Source organism: Clavelina lepadiformis, chromosome 2 (genome assembly GCF_947623445.1).
Source record: "Clavelina lepadiformis chromosome 2, kaClaLepa1.1, whole genome shotgun sequence".
Classification (NCBI taxonomy): domain Eukaryota; kingdom Metazoa; phylum Chordata; class Ascidiacea; order Aplousobranchia; family Clavelinidae; genus Clavelina; species Clavelina lepadiformis.
The window spans coordinates 19975676-19996714 of record NC_135241.1 but is presented as its reverse complement, the minus strand read 5'-3'; the positions used below and the strand labels follow the sequence as shown (position 1 = coordinate 19996714).

Below are 21039 nucleotides of genomic sequence, written 5' to 3'. Positions count from 1 at the left end.
TCATTTCGTTCTCAAAATAATTAAATTTAAACAAAATAGCAATGAACGCTAAATCAATGTGGAATGAAAAACGGTTCGCATCTTACATAAGCTATTTGCTTGTATAGCTATTCTAACAACGCAAATTGATCAAAGAAACGAAATCGGTTTTTCATACGTGTGTTTACTGACATCTACTTGGACAATTTATGTGTTAAAACAAATGCCATTGCAAAACAGTCGTGTTTATTTGACAAAAGAAAGTTGGCAGTATACGCAATAGGAGTGTAACGGAAAAATGCTAAACGCAGCAAAAAAGGTGACACAAAAGAAGCTGTTAAGTAAAATTCAGCATATTGTGGTAAGTGTTTTTCAACGGATTTCAATTCAGTAATCCTGTGACTGACTCTGTGGTGGACCTGATTTCTTTGCGCCAGTGTGCTTTGGAAGGAGGGCCTGAGATATATTTGGAAGAACACCTCCTTGCGCAATGGTAACATTTCCTGTAAAGGAACAATTAGAAGTGAATATTCATACATCGGCAATTTCAATTCCGCATATATCATATTGTCCGTCACATCACAGATATTTACAAACATTGTCAACCACCACGGAAAACTTTACCAAGAAGTGTGTTCAGTTCTTCATCATTTCGTATTGCAAGTTGCATATGCCGTGGAATAATTCTGGCCTTCTTGTTGTCTCTGGCAGCATTGCCAGCCAATTCCAAGATTTCAGCAGTCAGATATTCTAGCACTGAAGCTAGATAAACTGGAGCACCAGCACCTACAGAATAATATTAAAAAAAAATGTTCGTCACATCAACAACAAATAAAACTTAATTGTAAATAATTTAAAAACATTATGATGCACTGACTTACATTCACGTCCTACTTAGTAAATTGACAAAGGGTAAATACAAAGATATGTTAGCAAATGCAAAATGTGTTGTTTTTTTGTGAAATAAATTATTTTTGAAATGAAAATGCTTACCCACTCTTTCAGAATAGTTGCCCTTGCGCAACATCCTGTGTATTCTACCAACAGGAAATTGCAAACCAGCCCTGGAAGACCTTGATTTTACCTTTGATCCAGCTGTTTTAGTAGTAGTTTTTCCCTTTCCTCTTCCAGACATGTTTGATTTTATTATGAACAAGTATAATGACAGCCAGTGGCTTAATAAGTTTTTTATTTAGTTTTTCTATTTAATAGTAAAAATCACTGTTATTCAGCTTGTCGAAATATTTTTTCTCATCTTAACGGATGCATAGGTAGGCACCTATTGTAGGTTATGTATTATCGTTTCAATTCAATATGTTTGCGACCACATACAGCAGTACAATGTTTTGTCCCCCTACATTTAAGGTGAAACATAAATTATTGAATAGACTTGTGGCCACAAAGATATAAGTAACAAAAATGTTCATATATCTTGCCCACAAAAACGATAACATTATGTTTTTTATGGTTGGCAATAAAGCTGATACACTTGCGGTAGAAATACATAAGTTTTTACAACCTGTTCACACAAAATTAGGCATTAAACACCCTTTTTCATATATATGTCTTTTCTGCTAGTGCGTCAGATTTAATACAAACTCCCAAACAAGGATGTAAGAGAAACTTTTAACAGGCTATGTAACTATGGCTATGAGCAGTTTACAGAATCTTAACATAGGTTGGTGATATGAATTTAATATTGAAATCATTATTATTCATCACTAAATATACCCTAAAGCAGGGATGTCCAACCTTTTATTATAGTGGGCCGCATTGTCACTTGAAATAATTCAATGGGCCGCAGAACCTATTAAATTTCAAGAAAAATTGATGAATTTAACTACTTTAACAATATCAGTCATCAAAGTATTTTGAGTGAAAATGACTAGCGGGATGGACGAAAATCTCAGGCGGGCCACAGGTTGGACATCCCTGCCCTAAAGGCTCAAAATTTTACTTATTTGTAAAGTGGTTATGTTTGTTTCATTTTTACCAATAGAATTTACATTATTTGTGTTAATTTTTAGTAAGAAATTCTGTTTTAATGAAAGTTAAATCATTAAGATTGTGGAAATAGCTAAAGTTTTTTCTTAGCAATCCTATTTCATAGTCGGCTTATAATACACAAACAAAACACCTAAGTTAAAACAAAAAACAGGATGTAAACATTACTAATCTCAACATAAATTTAAACCAGTTAGCAAATAGACTCGAGATTGATAATGTATGATTCACTGACCATATAAGGTTATAAACATTAAAGATGCACATTGCATATATAATGGTAATCAAACTAAAATGTCAACGGATGTGGATCATATCCTTTGGTACAGCAAACCAGCTCTCACATAATTTCAAATCTATCAGCCTTGGCACACCACAAATGGAGTTGACCCTTCCACAAATAATTTAATCAAGCAAATTTAATATTTAGTGCAATACACTTCAACAAACAAAGTTAGCCAGGCTGAGTATACTAGATTCATAAGATTAGAAAGTAGATTAGGCTAGACGGTGCATCTGAAAAATGTTACCATACGACATAGGCTGCAAGTCCTAAGCTATAACCTATCTACAACATAATATTTCCAGATCGAGTCAGCTGTTTACTTCTCAGCTCGATAGGCTAGCAGAGTTATTAGAGTGGTGTGCTTACGTTTGATGCCAAGTGCAGCCTGGGAATGACACTACTGTTGTACCAGACTGTAATCTACAGCCTTTTCCGCTGAAGATCTATGGCGGAAACCAAACACAATTTTTACGCCGGTGGATTTTGGCAAATGTAATTTTCGACGTTCATACAGTTACATGTTTTTTGAGTAGGAAAATTTTTTAAATAAAATATTTTGAATCAAAAGTTTTCATGTTAAAAATTCTCGTGTTAGCAAAAACTATTTTGACTGCTAGGAGAAATCTTGAGTGAACAAAGTTTGCTGATTCCACTCTGGCTGTTGTAACTTGTAATGCTCTCGGGAAAGGCAATAATTATGATGACACTTGCCTCTGTTTAATGGTCCTGATGAATGTAGTTTTAACTTTGGGCATTACAATATAAAAAAAATATAAATAAAAAAACGCAACAAAATAAGTGCGAGTGTTGATCAAAACTTTCACAAAGAGCCTAGCTCGTGCCGAGTTTTAGCCATGCAAAAACTTTTCTTGCAATCTGAGAATATAAATTGGCAATAAAGCTATTCTGAGATTATACCATTGGGCAAGGCATTAACGATACTTGCATGCTCCTGTTCAGTGGACCTGGTGGACAGTTCTAAATTCGGGCAATATTGTAAAAAAACAAAATAAAAATGTGTAACAATCGAAACTTGCAGAAAGGCGAGCTCGGTAACTGAGGCTCAGGTGATGAGGAATCATCGCCAGGTTTAAGTCGTTCAAAGACTTTCCTCAGTCCCAGGATAAACATTATCATACCGTACCATACCGGTACCACACCATTATGATGCTAGGTTACACATATTTCAGAATGCCATTACACGGTAATAAAACCATCCATAGTCTACAACACAAGAATCTCAAAATACTGAACGACTAACTTAGTGAGCGGTCATGCATGCTTTATCAAACGCGGAAGGTTATATACAGATATAGCAAGCGTCTGCACTACCGTGATGTTGAGCCTTGAGCGGATTGTGGTTTGGCGCTCAAACTTGCTAGAGCGTGAAGGGCGGCAAACACTGAACAGCGCAAAGCTAGTTAAATAAGATTGTGGCGGCAAGTGCCACGTCAGTTGGACATTTTCTTCAAGTTTTCGTTTTACCACGTACTTTAGTTTCGTTCGTCAAATGCTTTTATTTAGAAAACTCACGTGTTTGTTTACATTTGGCATAATTATATTGTTTCAATACAGACGGTTGGGAATAAAAAAGTTTTACACAGTATCAAAGTTTTTCTGTTGGCCGCTACACAAGTACAATGCTCGCCCAAAAGAACAGTGAACACTCAACATCATCAGGAGGCAGGACGACTTCCTTGACTTGGAATAATTCAGTAATTTGTGATTTTGTTGATTGTTAAAAATAAACGAAACAATGTGGCGCTTGTAGATTATTCCCTATTGTGAGATAATTCTGTAATCATGCATTGGTCGTTGGCAATAAGTGCATCTTAGCCGATTTAGCTGATTTTTTTGTGAGTACTTGCTGTAGGAAGAAGAATTATACATTAATAAGACGTATATCAATTTCATTAAAAACCGTATGTCTCTGACAGCATACTTGTAACGTTTTTGTAAATATAACTACCTCGTACAAGTCTAACCTTCCATCATTATAGCACCACTGTACAAGTAACACCTTGCACGTTTTAAGCTTCCGGGCGTTACCATTTTTTCCCGTTCGCTGATTGTCTGTGAGCATACCTTTGTGTTGTTTTGTTATAGGCTAACAAGGTTAGTAGTTAGCACCTTTTTTTCTCTCCTCACAGTCAGTGGCGAAAAATAAATAAAGTGAAAGTCATTGTTTGGTAAGTGTTATTTCAATTCCTTGTGACTTATTACGTCACAAGAACAAAAATAAATCAATGACGTGTGTTTTGCATGAAAATTATCTTGCCGAGCTTTGTTAAGCGAAAGCACTTTGATATATAAAACCAATGCTGCAGGCTACCGATATATTCCGGACGCACCATTGTCCCTTTGCAACGGGGTTTGTAGTTTGAACCACTTATGGGTAAATTTTCCTTCTCAATTGTACGGGTAATGAATAAATTTTATAATTAATAATGTAGGCCTAGCCTAACAGAAAATTAGAAATGCTGTAAAATTAACAGCAGTAGGCTATGTAGCCTGGGCCTAGCCTATATGGCATATGCTATTTAATTCTTCTTTCAGTAAACAGCAGTTACTTGTCTTGTACACCAGATTTATTGAAAGTTTGCTTTGTGGTGGTCTTCCTAAGTAAAAACTGGGCCTACTGTACCCTATTTGTGGCATTTTATTGCCCCTTTTCACATTCCGTATTTCACCCTCTGGATTAATGCCTTTAGTGGATAAGCTATATAAATGTAGACATATGTTATTCATTTTGTCCAAGTAAAGTTTAACCAAATTGCTGCTTGTTCCGGTAGTATTGGACGATATAGATTGTCCTAGCTTTAATTGGAGTGCTATGTGACAGTTTATAGATTTGTAGCTGCGAATTTTTATGTTGCCAAGACTCAAAAAAACGTTTGCCTTTTCATAAGAATTTCAGATTTAAAGTAAACACAATTACACAAAGCGAATTTGGCAATCTTAACCTTAAAAACTGAGTTGCCAGCATTTTGAGTGGCCAAACTCTATTCGGTAGCGCAAATTCGAAATATCTTCTGGGCAAAAGGAACAGCCTCTGCATAATAGCCTTAGCACATTTTGTAATACCTTTGCTTACGAGTTGTTTGTAGCAAGCCTGCTTAAAGGCGCATTTTTACAGGAAACTGTGCTATCTGAGCTTTTTCGTATTGACCAGTAGGCCTAATTGTTTACTTAGCAGTAAAACCTAGTGCTGCTTACACATTATTGAAGTATAGGTGTAGCCTACTTTATCCTTACTGCTTTTAATTAAAGAAAACCTAATTGTGACAAAGCGCGAAAGTAGTAAGTACGAAGATGTTCGGTTGCATAGCTGTACAAAGCGAAATGCTAAATAGGCCTTCTTGTTTTTTTGGGATTTCCATTTTTGGCCTAATTTTGACTATACTGGACGAGGTTGTACCTTTAAGACATTGGAGCTATCGTGACTTGTGAGTAATAAATAAGTTTGTTTTTGTTATAAAATTTGACTGATAAGTTTTGCAACAAACATTCGTAGATATACGAGCAACAAGCGCAACGAAATGCTTTTAAATAAATGTCTCAGCCGCATTACACAGAAATATGTTTACTATACGACCCGGTTTGAATACCTGTCCTGTCGTCCCGTCCCGGTTTGTTGCATTATCCCAGTTATAAGTCATATTTCTTTCCTGTCGAACAATTTATTCTATGGCATTGCGTTTTACGTTCAAATTTTAAAAACACTGTTTTCATATAGTAGGAGCAGTATAAGACCCCATAGGTTACCTTTAAAGAGATAAGCTAAATTTTAGCCGCTTGCCAATGATAAATTCTCAGTTTAAAGCTAAGTCGTCGCGCATTGTATAATTTATTTCGTATTTCATCACAATTGCCGCTCAATCAAGGTAAAGTTTGCGTCGTATTGTGGAAATAATTACCAGTTGTACGACCAGTTTATTTCGTTAGTATCAATACAGTATTACTGTGTTTTGTTAATAATGTTGTTTGATATTATGTTGTTTTACCGTCCTACATCTATTAATTGAGACATTTTTCATGTGGTATTTTTTTTTAGCTATTTAGCAAAATTTGTGACTTTTTGCTGTTACCCTAATAGAGGTCTCCAGTTTGTCACTACACGGGTAACCTATAAGACTATCCCTCACGGATGGCTGCGTCATAGCTGATATCGAATATGAATATAAGTTTGAGCTTTTTTGGCACGGAAGCTGAAAATTAAAGAAAAATTATAGCAACTCATGCAGCCGGAAGACGAACCTATTAACTTACGTTTTATTAGTAAATTTTTGTAGGGACGTGGTAAAAATGAACGTCAAAGCAACTGACGTTAACTTTTCGGTGTAAGAGTTTGATTTATGTTATAGCAGGAAATATTACTTCCACGTAAAAATTGTTTTTTTCTTACATAATATCGCTAATCGTGATTTGATTGCAATATCCGATACGTAATTTGATTAGACTGCAAATGTCAATTGGGTATAATTATATAGACTGTGTCTTTCTGTTCTATTAGTGTTGCTTGATATTTCCAGCATTTTTGGTTTGTTTTAAAATTGCAAATGGTTTAAGAAGTCAAAAAGAAGGAATATGAACCAATTTATTTTAAACTCTGTTTTCGTGATATATTTAATTTATATTACTCCTTCCCAGTAATAAAATAACTATGGATTGCAATTCACAATATTGTCTTTCCTATAATTGCGTCAATCGATCTTATACCTTCGCCACGTTTAGTTAGCTGTAACCTTTAAGGTGTACGGCTGCTCTTGGTACCAGGAAGGTATTATTTCGTTAAACCGTAGCTTGTTTAGTACAAAAATAACTTCTTGCCCTTGACATTCGATGCTGCTATGCTGTCCGCGTAGTGACTGAATATCTCTTGCGCGAAATAGATTTAAGCCAACGTCTGTCGTATGAATACCGACGTAATGTATTTCGTTAGTGTTTGGAAATACTGTAGAGTTTAAGGGAGCATGAAAACTACGGTTTTCAAAGTCGACAAAATACGATCGCAAAAGCTTTTCAACGGCGTCACGGTTTGACATTGTATGTTTGACGTCACGTCGTGTTTAAACCTAAATTTGAAGTAAGTTGGAACTGGGAACTCCAGTGTACAGTATAAACCAAAACTTTGCTCCATTGAATCAACCTTGTACTTACGACTTTTGAAAGCTAGGAGAAGTAGACCACGGTAGTGAAAAATAACGCCAAACTGACCCCTTAAAATTTGCATAAAACGTACATGGACTGATCAGACCGTAGAAAGAATTGCGTCCACATACAATAGCTTTGATACATATATAAAGATAATAAAAATGATTCCCAATAAAATAACGCGTATTCTATCCCGCTGAAATGCCAGAGAACGGTTTCAATACGGTACCGCATACGTCACGTATGGTGTCATCTTTATGCAAATCAGCGTCATTTGAGTAGAGTCATATGTTACTTTTAAAGACGCATTCACTGGAACGTGTTCTAATTTAACACAGTTCCTTTCCGTATTCGAACCAGACCACAATGAAACTGCTTGAAAGATCGGTCCCAGATTGCTCAAACAGGACAATAACCTTTCATCTGTTGATTTAATTTTCACGCAGATCTCCCATTGTCTGTTATCAGTAGCGCGTGTCCCACGTAATTAGCCCGTCGCCATCTTTACAGCTCACAAACGTCATGCTCCTTGACCAACTGAACGATCGAAGTGTTGTGGACGTGCATTGCAGTGATTGAGAAACGCGCTATGAAGACCAGTTTGCGTTAAGGTTAGAACATGTGGTTTCGGATACTGTAAGTTCAACCGTCACGCTACGAAAGAAACTTTATTGACGCTATATCACTTACTACGTTTGAATGTAGCCCATGCGGCGATATAACGTTAGCCTTAACATTTCAAAACATTTTTCCAATTCGTGTAGATTGTTATACAGTTATACCAGCCTAGTTATGCAAGCCAAAGTCAAGATCGAGTATTCAGAGATTACGACGTCATAACTTCCGATTCAGGGTCCAAATTGGCTTAAATAGGTGAAGGACTCTAGTCTAAAGTACAAAATACTTGGTCTGTAGCTGTAGTTTATTTAGACTTAGACTACTTTGCATAGCAAATGAGAATACATTCAGCTGTAACCGTTTCACCGCGTACACGTTTTAGCTTTGGTGGGAATTCGAAATGTAAAGTGTGTTGCAACTAATGCGATTTTTTGCTTCATAGCGGTAAACTTATCAGCTGTATCATGTGTTTGCGGCACCTCTAATCAATTTGCGGCGCGAAAAGCCGGAATGGATTCGGTCGTTATCGCTTGTGAACCGGAATTAATTAACTGACCAAATGGTATTAGGAGTTAGTTTTTCAAATGTCTTTGCTAACACTTTGGCAGTTATAGCCAGGATTATTACCACGATCTAGGTCGCTATAACTTCCAGTGCAAAAGTTCGCCAAAAATTTGCGGGTAGTTGAAGCCGTGAACAACTCACTGCAACCTACATACGTATTTAAAAAGCGCGTATATTATAGTATTTTTATAATTTTGTTAGGCATCGATTTCTAGAATGATGGTATTAAACTGGCTTATTTTATTATATGCTACAAACAAAAGCTGTTGAAGATGGAAGTCCCATACGGGTTTTGCTACTGTTTTAGCGCTGAGATGTTATCGACTTTAGTTTCTGGCTAGTTTTCTGCCCTATTTTGGTTTTAGATTTTTTCGAATCCTTTTAAATAGGTTTGTCCAGCGAAGTCGAAAGATCAACATAAATTGCCCCCGTCGCCTATTGATTAAATGTGTGGCTGTACAAGCATTATACCTCACCTAACGTGAAGCTCAAATTACCGGCTGCTTTCTTGTCACTAATTGCTTTATTTGTCTCGCACAAAACCCAGCTTTGTTAATCTTTTCCTTTTTGCGTCGTTATTGGACCACATGTTAACTATAACAGGACCTAACTACTAAACGTTTGCAGGTTGTCAGGATTCTTTTGATAACATATCCAACTCGTTGTCTGATCTGTATACATGATGAAGTTAAATGTGTTAGAATTGCAGGCTAGTTGCAAGTCTAAGTATATTTTAGAGGCAGAATAAGATAATAGGATTATTTTTTCATGGCTTGATCTTCTAACATGTATACTGTAACAACGTTGATCAGGCCTACTCTATATAGTGCTAGTGATATTGAATATGATTGCATGGTATCCTACTTGTAAAACTTTCGTGAGCAATGATTACATAGGAAAAGTTGACAGATCTTGAAAGTGAACGTTCTATGCCGCTATCAGCTACGGTAAAGCAGCCTTTCTTTGCCAATAGGATTCGCCTGAAAAAATAAAAATGGATTTAAAACAACCAATGAAATTGTCGGTACAACTCACGTGACACCCAATTGCGGCTTTCATCAGGCCAAGTTTCTACTAACCGCCAGTGCACGATTTCCGCTTGAGCCACAGCTTGCAATACGAAACCTGAATAGGTACGGGGGATCTATTAAAAAAGTTCTACCATGGCCTTCATTTTCTATCAAGCAAAAGTGCAAGAAAGCTGAATTTAAATATAGAACGCTTAGAAAGAATGACTCGGTAACTGCATGCCTGACTAATGTTGCAAGGGAGAATCAGGATTACTGTGTTACGTAAGATGGCCTTAAACGGAGCGTACACATACTTTTACCTGCCTTATTAATACATATTATCTATTAATACAGCACTACTACGTCTTGTGACAAATTATTGCGACAGATAAGCAACATAGAAAAACTTTTTGTCCCCACTGGAACGTGTACATGCCAAGCATGACATGATGGGGCGGTGTTGGGAACGCGTAAATGCTTCTAAAAGTTAATTGTCAATAGTTACGATATTTTAGGATTAATTTTAGAATCTAGGTTAGCACAGGCCATAGTATCGTGCAAATTTGCCAAAAATTCGGATCTTTACGGTACTACGTGACTGTTGAAAAACAGAAACCTGTTAAATTGTTGGTCGTACCCCTAATCTGCATTCAGGTGGGAAACGTTTTGCATCAGCTCGCAGTGCATGACAGAAATGAGACACACAATACGAATTGACCTGAAACAACAATGGGAATTTCTTGCGTGACTAGTGTCCATTGTTGGAGATACTACACATCAATCTCGCTCTAGGACGCACACGGCCGTGCGTACATTGGTTAGTTTGATTCACGTCACACACATTGACGTAATATGCCATTACGTCATCGCACTGGGTGCGTTTAAGAAGGTATTAATTTATCGGTATTGCTGGCAGGATTCAATTGCGTATGAAAGTGCCAGGAGGCTCTCATGTGGTGTTACAGATAAACATGCTCACTTTTAAGTAAACAGTATAGTGCAAGTTTTAGATTAATTATTGCTGAAATGTCAAAGTTACGCAGTTTTGCCTGAGAGCTCGGGCTTAGTATTTGCTGATTACGACGTGGTATTTATAAACGCTAAAGCATTGACAGGCGTAAAATATACGCTTGGTGCAGTTCAGTGTACGGTTGGTATAGTATAAAAGTAATGATAAGTTTGTGACTTTCCATGCAGGGGTAATGAGGCGGAAAAAATCTCATTTCTCCCGAGTTTTCAAGTTTAAACTTCTCAAACCTCCTTTAAAGTAAACTTTAAAAGCTTTGTAGCTCTCTGTATCTGTCCTTCTCTCACTCTTTCTTAACCGTCACGTTAACATTAATGTATAAAACAGCACAAACTAACGACCACGCAAATACTTGGCATGTTTGAGTGAGAAGCGTGAATGGCTGATTGGTTGAACATACCAACATGATTAGGTAATTTACATGGCAACACAGCGAGTGTGCTTTTTATGAATGAAAGTTTTCGCCCCCAAAACAGAGAAAATATATTTCCCATGCTGACTGTGGCTTTCTATAGGAAACACTAGAATAGTTTGCATAGCTGTGCTTCATTTGAAAAAATGGTTTGCGTCAAATATATGTACCGAAGAATGCGCGCAAATGATTTTCTATGCAATGTTATGACAAATGGTACTTGGTTGCTGATATTTTTGATAGAACTTTCTCATGTCGGGTATAAAAGGCCGAATGATTTCAGTGTATGGTTTTGTATTAAATCACGAACATTGATATTATAAAACGATTAGCTTGTTAAAACGACCTGACGTTTATTGCTGTACATCTGTAGTTATAACATTACAACAAAAGATTGTGCGTGATATACAAGGCTGAGAACAACGTAAAGTTGTAAATGTCACGTTTAAACGTTTACAATGTCAAGACCATCGTTTTAAATTAAAATTTGCCTTTCATTCTGGTTCTAGAGTCTTTACCGTTATTTCGGACTTTCGACCTGAATTTTAAGGAAAACATCTGACTCTGTGTCACGTGATATGGAAAGTTTTAGAATTCTTCGTACGTGATATGTCTTAGTCTTGTCAACATTGGCGTAACCGAACACGTTCTCAGCATTTCGTTTCAAACGTCGACATTTTGCAACCAGCGCGTGACAAGCGAAAACAACATGTTTGATTTTTAGCGTGGCCCCTGCTCATGTATTACGACTTCCATTATCATAAGTCTTTGATGCAGAAGCTTAGCGATCCACGCCCGCTCTGATTAATAATATCCAACATCAGTCATTCGCGTCATCGTTTCCGTTGTTGCAAGTACACAACAGGCAACTCGTGACCAAATGCGTTACGGCCTTTTGATGCTTGTCACGTTTCTCAGTTGTGTACGCCGCTCTCCCGTTTAACAGGAAAACGCCCGTTATTTTAATGAAATTGCAAACGCAATCGATAGAAGTGTTTTGGCATTTTTATGCTGTAAAACCAAAGACGAGGATGGATATGGTATACGAAGCCATGCGTTGATTCCGCATTTCCAAGTATATTATTGTAGGCGAATATGACTGTGCAGTATGCACGCGAGTAAGATCTTATGTGTACATTTTCCTGCTTTTTCGTTTGTACTCGGAGTTTAAGGTTTTAGCGCAATCAACCCAAGCCAATAACAGGTGTGTACTCAGACATGTTTTGCTTGAAAACTACTTATCAAAGTTTTCGCTGGGGGCGACAAAGTGCAATAATCCGCCGTTTTTTTGTGGATAGAAAGACGTCATACGCGTAATCTGTCTCATTGTTGGTTCGAAAAAGGAGGCAAGACCACCAAGTATAAAGAAGTGCTGTGGTGTTTATTACTCACGTGGTTAGAGATACGAGTGTATACCATAACGCGTTTGAACCGAAAACTTCAACTTAACACCGATTGCACTGAGACTGACTGCTTGGTTTGTTTTCGTGAAATCTGAAGCCGCGTAACCAAATCTTTACTTCCGCTCTTTCCTGCTTGCATTACCGGCCTTTCCAACCGAAGGCTCGACTGGCATATGTGACGCGCGGCTTAGACTGTAAACGATTTCATTTTCGACTGCTGTTCCCATTTTAAACTGGGGACTTTCTCATTTACGCAGGAAATTGGAAGTATAAATCGGGAATTTCGATTTATTATGACTCGTAAATTGACCATTGTCGCGCATGACTCCTTAGTCGGTTTATTTGGTCATTTAGTCATAAGCTTTTGTAAAGCGACAAATCGCCGCCGAGTTATAAAAGAATCGCCAGTTTTGAGGAAACCTTTGGACGGTCGGTTGTCCATCGGGGAAAAATTTGTTAGATCAAAATTTCTCGCCTAGTGTAAGTGTTGGTCATACACTTTGTCTTTCAGATATCTTTATTTATCTTGCTGTGTATTGATGAAAACTAGAGCCCTTGTTAATGCTTTTTATCATAAAATTGATTTGTTGTCGATTGTCGAGCTTTTTCCTACTGTTTCCTATATAATAATTCATACACACGCCGTTGGCAGTAAAACTATTTAGTTCAAAGATACGGAAGATATCCGTGTGTATTTTATTTCTAAAAACATAAAAATTTATTTTTATTTTCAAAAATTAAAAATAACAATTCTCGTAGAACATATATTATCTAATTCATCTAATAAAGTTTCGATTCGATGTAATGCTTGATAAAGTAACCTGCAATTTTGAATCGTCGTCTTCAGACATTGCGCTTAGGAAACCGACTTGCTAGCGAAGGTTATAATTTAAGTAAGCATATTTGCTTTGCTATAAGGTAAAATTTAATTTTCAAGCTCAAATTGTGAGTAACCGTATTCCCGACTTGCAAATTACAATTAATTAGCTTGGTTAAAGGAGTGGCTTTGCACTTCTTCGTCTTGACCTTGGCGGTTATTGGCGTTTTAATCGTTGCCTTTACCATAGCGAAGCTAAGTGCTCTTAACGTACCTGTCACTCGCGCTTTAATTTGGTGCACATTTCTCGTTTAATTGCTGATTTTCGGATAAGTTTTAAAGCAGCTGTTGTATGAAAGTAAAGATAAAAGCAATTTACCAGCGTTACTACATGTTATATATGCTACGTGCTTCGACCGTGTAATTACAATGTCCATGTTTAGCACAAACATGGTCAACCCGTATAACATGTAGTTTAACATTGTGCTGGTGAAATTTTGTTGGCTTATTCCATGTACGACATGAAATTAATTACTTAGAGTGTGGCTAACGATTCCAGTCTTTCCATGAAATTATTAGTGCTTCTAGTTCGGAAAATTTCAGAACTTGCCTATGTGGTTGACATCACCATCATTATTTAACAGTGGTTTTTAAAGGCACTTTGTACGTATTCGCTTTGAACTTTAAAGTCGGTCTTAATCCGACCAAAATTTGGGGATTTTTCCGTTTACGAGCCGTATATTACAAACAATAATATCAGTGTCTATCTTGTTGCGTTGAATTTGTTATTACGTCGATATACCTCTGACTAGGGGACGGAACCATGAGATAAAACCGAACCAGTGGAGCACTTTTGCTTGTCACAAAACAGAATTACAGAAGGCTTATCATTGAACAAGCCGACAACGGTCTACAAGGAACATGTTATGCAAGACGTTGTTTGCTTTTTTTTCAAATGTGAACTGTGTGAGCGATTTGAACCGTCGTTACATCAGCACTCTGAGTTTGTTTATTCTTAAAAGGTTTGTTGATTTTTAATGGAACCCTCTCGTTTTAGAAACCCCTCAACGCGTTACCGTCTCTCTAAAAGATACCAAGTAACAATTTGTGATTATGGGCTTGTTTGTCGTGTGTACTACGTCATAAGGTAATAGCTGGTTGAGATGTGTTGCAGTTGTATGAATCCTGTGGTATTGAAGGCATAAAATCTTCTAAACAAACGTAAGAAGAATTGCTAGTTTCGATCCATGAGACGTGACCGCATTTACACTGTGACTCATACGATGTTGTGTCATAGTCTTATTAGTTACAAAATGATACGCGACCCTAATGTAATAAATTTACGCTGGTGCATTGCTGCAAGTAAGTGCAACTTTTGATAGCAAGTGTTGCCTGGTTTTTCTTTCAATTTGACGCGAATAAGCTGCAAACTGAGGTCAAGTTACAAAGAATAATCTGGCAGACCACTTGAAGCAGGGCTGAGTGTACTAAACCAGAAATTGAGGGTTGAAAGCATTCTTGTTATAGGTTAGTTACTGTTAGACACGGTCTCAAGAGTTTCAAAAAGTGCATGAACCGATCTGTAAATCTTGCAAACAAGTGTTTGCTTTGATTATTTGTGGTGTACGACTGTACGTGCAAGTCATGTCAATTGGTGTTTTGCGCTAAACAACGTCTTACAAAACCCATGACGTCATTGTGGCAAGTGCTGTGCAATGTTGGGCGTAATTTAATCTTGGCTCAAAACCGCGTCGTCTCGTGTCACTGACCCTTGCTGACGTAAATGAGAGTTAAAAATTTTTGTTTTTTTTTCGCGTTTTTTCCTTCTCTCATTTTTTACCTTTTATTTCTGCCGATAAAAATTTGTCTCCTGTCGTGATATGGAGTAGTTTTCTTCGCACAGCGGCTGCTTTACGCAAAGTTACTCACATCAAATTCCCAGCTGGATCGCTTCCTGGATAAAAGAGCGTCATAAGTCGCGATTAGCGAGACATAATTCAAAATCTTAGCGCCAAACTCGCCTCTAATCTCACTGTTCCTCATTGGATAACAGAAATCGGTGGTTGTCGTTGTCATTAGCATCAAACACGGACGTTTTAAGCACTATACAAAAGAATGTGTTAAATTGTTGGTAATCAATTTAACAAACTGTAATCCTGGGAAATTTCTTCCATGAAAGACCAACATGTTTTGCTCATTCTGTTTAGGAATGAAAAGCCGGAAATGTTAATGTCAAAGAAACCCCTCGATTTAACGACATTGATTGAAGCATACTTTGTTAAATTAAAAAACTGGCATTCAGCTTTGTTTGACACTCGCGTATATTCGAAATCGCGTTTCATACAAATGACATCATCATGAACATTGTTTCGCTACATCTTGTGCGGTGTGTGTCAATGCTTGTTTTTAGCGGATTTAAATATAATGCCAAAAGCCAATGTAAGCTTTTAATTATGCGATCAGGACAGCTGAGGGTGAGATTATAATATGATCCGATTTCCTTGTCAGTTTAATGGAGACCGCGTGAATAACGCTCCATGAGAACTGAATCTTGTCTACTTTTTGGATCGTCTATTGTTCGGAGTCACATTTATCCTGCTCCACTGCCACACAATGACTATTATTTGTTGACGGCAATGCCCCCTTAACCATAGCAGGGTATTACCTATTTACCCCATCACACGGCGACTCCCACAGCCGGTGAGTCACCCAAATCGCAGTTCAAATTGTGTTCAGGTGACATTTTAACTCCGCACATGTTTTCATGGCGGCAGTGGAAATGAAATTGAATTGCAAAAATCCACCAATGCTTTGAAATCGAAATAGTCATGTTCTCAAGTGCGCTTTGAGTTAATTGATACCACAAGGCCGGAACCGATTGCTGATTAGAACTCAGCCCCCGATCTGGTTTGATTGCGGCGTTTTCGTGTCCCAGTTCTGTAATTTGTTTAAAGAAACTTGTAAGTGCACCCAGATAATTGCATGATAAATCACCGATAAAGGTTACCAGATACCCAACTTTTTGCATCCTGTCTGTGTCCTACCTTAAACCTGTAGCATAATATTTCGGTCTGTTCACCATTTTTCTTCGCCCCGCCTTTCTAAACTTAAACGGCGGCCTTTGGACAGTCTACTACGGACACGCGTGTTTGTTTGTGGTTATTACTTATTAGTTGCGTCTCGTTCGCATTGCTGTATTTTGACGGCGGACTGTTATTGTAGCGAATTCTGATCTATTTTTGTGCGACAGACTTCCCGTGAGCGGACCTTATCCGTTTGATTTGTTTGTATTTTGATATCAAGGCTATCATCCGTTGTAGCAATTGAGAATCGCCAAAATGAACGGAACCTGCGCCAAAAATTCTACTCTCCATACGTGTGACTGTACTGGTCGTTACCAATGTTAGGTCGTAAATATTTAAGCGGAATTTTTCTGTTAATGAGATGTTCCGGGATGATAAACTATTGTCATTAACTACTCATCCATTTTTGTTATGGATCATACAAAATAAAATCAAGTTCGTGTCATCACGGTTAATGGTCTTCTACCCGAGGGTAATTTGTGTCGCATTTTTGCTGCCATTATATCCTGGGCTTTGCAGTAGCTAAATCATGTTTACCCGGTTGTAAAATGAAGAATTACGGTAAACGGTTTCTCTGTGAATTCCAACATAACACAATTGTCGTATCAAATCGGTTCAATATATCTTTACCGTTGTGGTAACTAGTCTAAGGCGCCCGTCACGTGTTAACCTACTTGTTTTGAATAGAAAATTTATCCCCGGGCATCGTTAGAAATCGAGTGAACGTAGTTGCGACACGTCACAATTACTTTCTCTTGTGACGGACCTGTAGAATATTTCTCTTATTGATTCTCATCGAAGTAAAATTTCTTCTAAAAATAAAAAAAAACGAGAGAAATAGCGTGTTTTTAAGGGTTTGTTATGATGGCCTTATAATGCCAGCTTTCTCTGGAGACTGGCAACGTTTAACAGGAGATCTTCCATGAAACAATGACTTGTTTTCCAATGAGAGTACAAGCAGATGATCATGTAGAACATAATCTTTGATTAGCACGATGTCGTAATTATTTAATAATTGGGGAAACTCCACGTTAATCAGGTTTTCAGTAATACTTACTCGTTCCAAAGTGGGGAGCATCAATCCTTACGTTATAGCTCATACGATTTCGAAATGCGAAAACGTTTCAATGTACAATGATATGAGCTATAATTAGATGGATATATCATGCATCGTGCTTGCGTAATATTGGAAACACCCCATTTATTTTATTAATGCGGTTTCTATGCACATTGAGAAAAAATTGTTCAATTAATGCAAGAATGAACTTATTTCCCTTCTACAGGAAACATGAATCTAGTTCGTCATTAAACGAACGTGCCCTGGCGCAGCTACACCATTGTATTGTCCAGAGATTAGTAAGAAATGTGGTGAAAAAAGTTAATGGTGGCAGAGCCGTGTTAACCTAGCAGTATATCAAAAAGCAGAATATACGGTAGCACTCCAGGCATGAACTTTTATTTACTCAACACAAATAAATCCAAAAGAGGAATGTTACAAGAAAAGAAACAGAAAAATGAGTCTGAAATTTTGGGCGAATAATGTTTTTTAAATGTGTTCAATTTCTGGTGTTTTTTCTGTAATGTATCAGATATACGTGCCGTAATTTGTTTAAAAGCTCCTATGATTGCGTGAGTCAAAGGTCTTTAATGTAGAGATAGTGCCCTTTAAACGGTCAAAAGCGGACATGATGCAAAATCTCTAACGAGTTATTTTTTTGAGAACATTTTTTTTCTCGTTATTGAGTATTTTCTCCACTTTAAGGCTGAAAAACATCCCCCAATATCTCTGGTGCTCATCAACAAAATTACACATGGTAGTTCATAGCGCGAACGCTATATTCGTAATCATGCCAAATAAGGTAAGGTAGCCAGGTAAGATATGATAACAACAAACGATATAAAAATTCTCTCAAATTTAAGGTCATTGACTTTTACGTTTCGAAAACCAGTACTCGCTGTCCCCATGCACCTTACAGGCAAAAGTCAAAATTTGAAAATATTTACGTTTTTTTGCTAAAACGCGGTTTTGTTACGAAACTCGTTGCTGAGATAAAAACTTAACTCGCCCCCTTATCTTGATGATTTTAACCGCAACAAAGGCTGCAGGTTTGAAAACTTTTACGGTGAGCGTCGTATTTTTCGCTTATACCACTTACTTGGAATTTTGTTTTTTCGCTCCATCTAAAGGAAATAGAAATTATCTGATGGCAATCAATGATTTTCATTCATACGTTGTTGTTATGATCGGAAGCAAGTGCGACCGATTAAGCTTGCCTAAGGTAACCAGTCTCTTATTGGAAATACTATTACCAAAAAAAGGCGGAAAAGAGTAAAAAGTATCTTTTCTGGAGCGATTCTTGTCATAAAACAGTGATTTTTTTGTTTGTGGTTTTGTTAATGAGGTAAATGCTAGCATTTAAGATGCGCCACGAGACAGGTCAAAATTATAGTTGACTTACATCGTTGGATGAAGACTTACCTGAGTGAGACGCTCTTGTTTTTATGAGGTTATTTGTTTGTTTGTTTATTGGTTGAAAGAAGTTGTCGCATATTGCACTGCAGAGAAGATTTTATTTCAGTTTTTGGCTCCAGAATTAAACAGATTTTTTTTTGAGTAGATGGATAACGATGGAATGAAATATAAAATAGGCTGTGTTTAATCGTGAGAAGCTTATTGCAGAAATACTTAGCGCAACGCTTACGTTTCTGCGCAATGACGTTTTTACCAAATAATATTATTAACCAAACGTTAGTTTCCTGGTAACACGCAAATACTTAATTAGGGATCGACTTTGGCACGATGCAGGAAGATAAAATATCACAGGAACGCACTTTGTCCATCTATGACGTACTTTTCCTTTGTTTGGATATTTCGTCTCTGGCCAATTTTGCTTTCACGGCTCATGTGTTTACTACGATGAGAACGGCGGTTATTGTTACCAATTTTTTTGTGAATGGGCGACACGCGTGCGCTGTATTTATAGCCCTTTGTCTACAAATAGATGTGGACCGTACGATATGTCAGAGAGAGTGTTCCATATGAACCTTATGACATTTGGTCAATTGATCAACAATTCGTTCGGAGACTCTTGGAGACGGGTGTTACGTGATTGACATTGAAACTATGTGCAATAATTCCATACGCGACTTGTAGCGTTGAATTTGATATATCCAAACGCTTAAAATAATGTCTTATGTGACGTAGTGTCTGACCCAAGGTGTTACAGGCTATTCACTGATGAACTGATAAGACCAGACATAGGACAATTCAAGATAAAATTAAGATTTTCTGAATTTAATCGAGGTTTTTACAACAATGTAATTGCTGTTAAATGCCAGGGCGTAACGATGATTCAAAATATGCTTTTTGTGACTCTATTTTGGTTGATATTATGGACGACTTAAAATTTTAATTTCATAGAACTAAACAATTGGATTTGTACAAGAAAAATTAGCATAGAACATCACTTGCTATTTTTACTGGCTTACGCCGTTTCTTACTTGGTCTTGATTAGCGTATAACTTAATCATGAATATAATTAAGAAAAATCCGTGCCCTAAAACAGTGTGTACGTGTGCTTGTGTTATGTAAGGTACTAAATACGTTCAAAAGCGTTACTGGCTTGATAACACAAAAAAATTACCAACTTTTTGTACGGAATGATTCAGGTCTTCCCCAGCAAGGCACTTGACACCGATGAAATAATTGTGTAAGACAAGACCAATGAGAAATGGTAAAAGATTGTTTAGCACTTGTTTAAAATTGGATAACTTGGCAGTTTAGTATTTACTGTTCGTTTTTTTTTGCATTTCGCAATTGCACCCTTTGAACGTAACCATTCTAAGCGTGTTCAGCCTCTACGAGTCTACGTCTATGACGTTCAGCTGCAGATTATTTTGGGGTAAATATTATGAGTTATGTAGACGTACCTAAAAATCACGTCGTTGCGTGCAGGTTGTGCGTAAAGACGTCTTGGGCGCGTAACAACCTTAAAATTAGACATTAAGGGTCATACTGCAGGTAATACTCTTCGTCGGTGGCTTGAGATTTTCTAAAAGTAACTTAAAACTTCCCTCAATTGGTCCCACGAGCAATTCGGCTCTCTTAAGGAAACCGTTTCAACCGAGACGCGAGAAAATAATATGCTACAACCTCGACCGCTGAGTCTTTTTTTCTCTTGCAATTTCTATCCGCGCGTGTCCGAGCGGTTTTACGATTCATTTGTCGCTTGTGTATAGTGCTTAACGCAGTGACGAAATGTAACGGCCGCCGCTGACAGATTTCGATGGAAGTTTTAAGAAAATGCGATTAGCCAAAACTGAATAAAGATTAGATGAAATGGTTACTGTGGTTAGTTGTTTTCAAGCCAAAGTGAATAAGCCAGGTATCGCACGTAAGATTAATGACGAATTTGTCTTTAAATGCTTTAAAAGCAATGTTAGTGTGGTGTTACACCTTACATTTGACTTGTTCAATTGCCTAGTGACGTTAATCTTAAAGTTAAAACATTTTATTGTATTCAGGTTAAAGACGTAGCCTGTGGTAGTGTTTCAAATGTCCCTAACACATTCAGTTAAACATGTTGTTTAATTGTTTCGAATAACGCAAAGTGCGTTTTACGTCACAAGTCTTAGGTGCGTGTGTAGATTACGCGTTGTACAGTGAAATGACATTTGCTGAT

General features: G+C 37.3%; 1 protein-coding gene and 1 long non-coding RNA gene across 2 annotated transcripts; both read right to left on the bottom strand.

Moving 5' to 3' along the window:
- Window positions 1-208: 208 nt before the first annotated feature.
- LOC143446825 (histone H2A-like) lies at window positions 209-1274 on the bottom strand. Its single transcript, XM_076946643.1, has 3 exons — window positions 973-1274; window positions 604-765; window positions 209-482 (listed from the first exon to the last, which is right to left on the bottom strand). Exons 1-3 carry the CDS (start codon window positions 1112-1114, stop codon window positions 367-369), a joined length of 420 nt encoding a protein of 139 aa, XP_076802758.1. The 5' UTR covers window positions 1115-1274; the 3' UTR covers window positions 209-366.
- Window positions 1275-8675: 7401 nt separating this feature from the next.
- LOC143446508 (uncharacterized) lies at window positions 8676-11128 on the bottom strand. Its single transcript, XR_013113941.1, has 4 exons — window positions 10253-11128; window positions 9685-9730; window positions 9470-9585; window positions 8676-9276 (listed from the first exon to the last, which is right to left on the bottom strand). It is a non-coding gene; the product is annotated as an uncharacterized LOC143446508 (long non-coding RNA).
- Between the last annotated feature and the right edge of the window lie 9911 nt (window positions 11129-21039).